At 36.7% G+C, this 2,803-nt stretch overlaps 1 protein-coding gene across 1 annotated transcript in view; it reads left to right on the top strand.

The window, feature by feature from the left end:
• LRRC1 (leucine rich repeat containing 1) overlaps positions 1-2,558 on the top strand; it is a gene marked incomplete at its 5' end in the record, with an annotated part of 43,200 nt that extends 40,642 nt beyond the window's left edge. Inside the window, one exon of the mRNA XM_010157891.1 lies at positions 1,326-2,558. Coding sequence (XP_010156193.1) covers positions 1,326-1,484 — 159 coding nt within the window. The remainder of the gene's footprint in view (positions 1-1,325) is intronic.
• Positions 2,559-2,803: the final 245 nt, after the last annotated feature.

Here is a 2,803-nt window from a genome sequence, read left to right as displayed (position 1 = left end):
CTGTCACTGTACTTATAAGACCTCTCCATTAAGTTGTGCTCTGCATGTCCTGAAGATCAAAATGCAATGTGATCTTTAGCTTTACTAACTTTCATTAACAATTAAAATTCTTTGTAAAGATTAAGGGGGATTTTTCAGCATGCTTCTCTGATGCTCTAAAAACTTGCTGGTGGTTCTTATTAGAGCTCAGTTTGAGATACTTCAGGGCACTGTCTGGATTGTAGCACACTAGAAACATGGTCTTTAAAAAATTACTATAAAAATTCTTAGTTAGTAGGGAAATGAACATTTAAGTTTTCAATCAGATGGTTGCTTAATCCAAAGCAGCAGAAACTAAATAACAAGTGTGGCTCATTGACTGATGAGGGAGCTCAGAATGATGCTTCTTAACGACTGTGCCAATGTGAGAATGTCCGTACAATAACGGGGGCTCAGGTGTTAATGATAATTGCTTTCAGTCGTGGTATTACAGCCTGACTTGAGGCAAGGAGTAGTAGACTTTTTAGGGGAAGTAGTTTGTGATGGTAGCGGGGAGGAGGAAGGGCAGATTTCCATAGCAGTCTTGACCAATGCACCCGTTTAACAGTCCCACTGTATGTGCACAGTTTACATATATACCACGGAAAAGTAATTGCATGTATATATGTATTATACTGATAAATACTTGCAATTATTCTTGGTGTTCTGTTGGTCTCTACTCTGGATGCTAACTGGGAGGCTTGTAAATTCAGTTCTCCTTGTAAAGGTTTCAGCAATGATGTTAGACGTTCTTGTCTCTCAGATGGGAGAGAAATGCTCCCTCTTCTTCATTTCACGGTATTTGCTCTCGATCAACAAAGAGAACCAAACTGTGTGGAGGAGCTGGAAGGCATGTAGAGCTCCACACAAACATGTATTTGACACTCTAAAGAGATCTTGTGGCATTCTTTCAAAACCAGCTGAATGGTTTTTTTGTTTGAAATGTGATCTTAAATCACTTGGATGTTTTCTTTGGGGGGAAAAAAAATCCCAACTACATTTATGAAAGAATCTTCACTTCATAACTTGTGATTGTACTTCACTTGAGTGGCTTTCAGATTAGTAGGTCAAAAGAGAGAAAATTTGCGCCTCTGCAGTTCTTAAAACCTCTTTCACTGTCTCCATAAACAAGCAGCTATGAAAATAACAGTCAACACAGAGCATCACAGTTTGACAAGGGGGAAAAAAAAGGGAAAAAAGAAAAATCGATACCTAATATTTGGTATGTGAATGCTAAGGCCTTGAAAGTGTATGTTGCTTTTCAAAGGGATGAAGGCAAAACCACTTATTGCGCTGTTTATTTTTAGAGAACACTTCTAAGGCGAGCCACTCCACACCCTGGAGAATTAAAGAACATGAAAAAGACAGTGGAGAATTTACGGAATGATATGAATGCTGCTAAAGGACTGGATTCAAACAAAAACGAGGTCAATAATGCCATTGACAGAGTGACCACTTCTGTGTAGAGTTTCATCTCCAGGTTTTACCTCCTGTGTCTTCCCCTGCTGTTGAAATGTTCCTGTCGTCTTCTGGGACCTCACTGAGCCCCTTTTTTGTTTTTAACCAGAACCTGATTCATCGTCTCCATATATGTGAAAAGTGCTGCCCACTGGAAGAAAGTGCCTTATTTCATCCAGGCAGTGAACCAATAATTTCCAAATCAATATTGTAATTTTAACAGTGCTACGCTTTTTTAATTGTAATACACTACTGTATGCAGAATACGATATTTTTGTCTTAAACACAGGGGAGATAATGTTTTTCTTTTCCAGAGTGCTGGGGTATCTTTTTCCCCAGTGGCTGGATGTGCTGGTGAGAAATATAGTTTTGTGGAAAATTGATACACTTTTTTATTTTTTTGGCAGCTCAGATGGTGTAAATTTTAAATTTTTGTATAGGACTTTCATAACAAGATGATGTATTTCATTTTTAAGAGAAAATTTATCTTGAGCGGTACATATTTTAGTATTTGTGGAAGAGAACAAGTTTCACGGACAACTGTACTCATTTGTTTGTACCACCCATTGTGCCTTATTGTCTCTTGTATGTCATATTGCTCTTCAATCTAGCAATTCTCGAGGAAAGTGAGTAGATTTAAACTTGGTCTCCTGTTTCAGATACGTTTTTCTTTTCGGACACTATTTGTCGGGATTTTTACAGCACCGAACTTAACGTTTATATCATGGGATTTTAGGTCGTGAAGCACAAGCGTTAGTTTCGTTGTAAACAGAATTAAAATGACCAAACTGCTATTGTTTATTACATAATGCACTCACACTTTAACTTAGCTGTAATGAGACATCTTGGTTTGGATGCCGTGTTGCGTTGCAGTCACTAGAAATTCATGCTTCCGTTGTTGGGGTTTGTTTTTTTAATGTGCCATCTGTAAAATAACTTGAAAAACTGCACAATAGACTTTCAGAAGCACAGTATGAAACTAGTTTTATGTATTACACAAGAAAGCATGATTCTTTAAAGTGCTTTGGTGGTTTTATATAAATATATAAAACCATAATAAAAACAAATCTTTAAAAGCTTCAGTAGATTTATTGTATCATTAAAATAGCAATTAAAGTATGTATAAATTAATACTGGAATTTACTATCGTTGTTACTTTGTTGCGCTTCCAGTGGTCCAATGCTGATTTCAAGGTCTTATTAAATCTCTGGGTTCTGGTTTGTTTATAAAGGTAAGTGTTAACTGAGTCAAATTCGGTAAATAAGAATTTTTGCGAAAGACTGATTAAGATTAATTTTTGGTTCTCTGGGTCGTCTATGTGCCATGA

This window comes from Eurypyga helias, unplaced genomic scaffold, assembly GCF_000690775.1.
Source record: "Eurypyga helias isolate BGI_N326 unplaced genomic scaffold, ASM69077v1 scaffold8668, whole genome shotgun sequence".
Classification (NCBI taxonomy): Eukaryota; Metazoa; Chordata; class Aves; order Eurypygiformes; family Eurypygidae; genus Eurypyga; species Eurypyga helias.
Note: the sequence above shows the minus strand (reverse complement) of the source record. Positions and strands in the feature narration are given on the sequence as shown.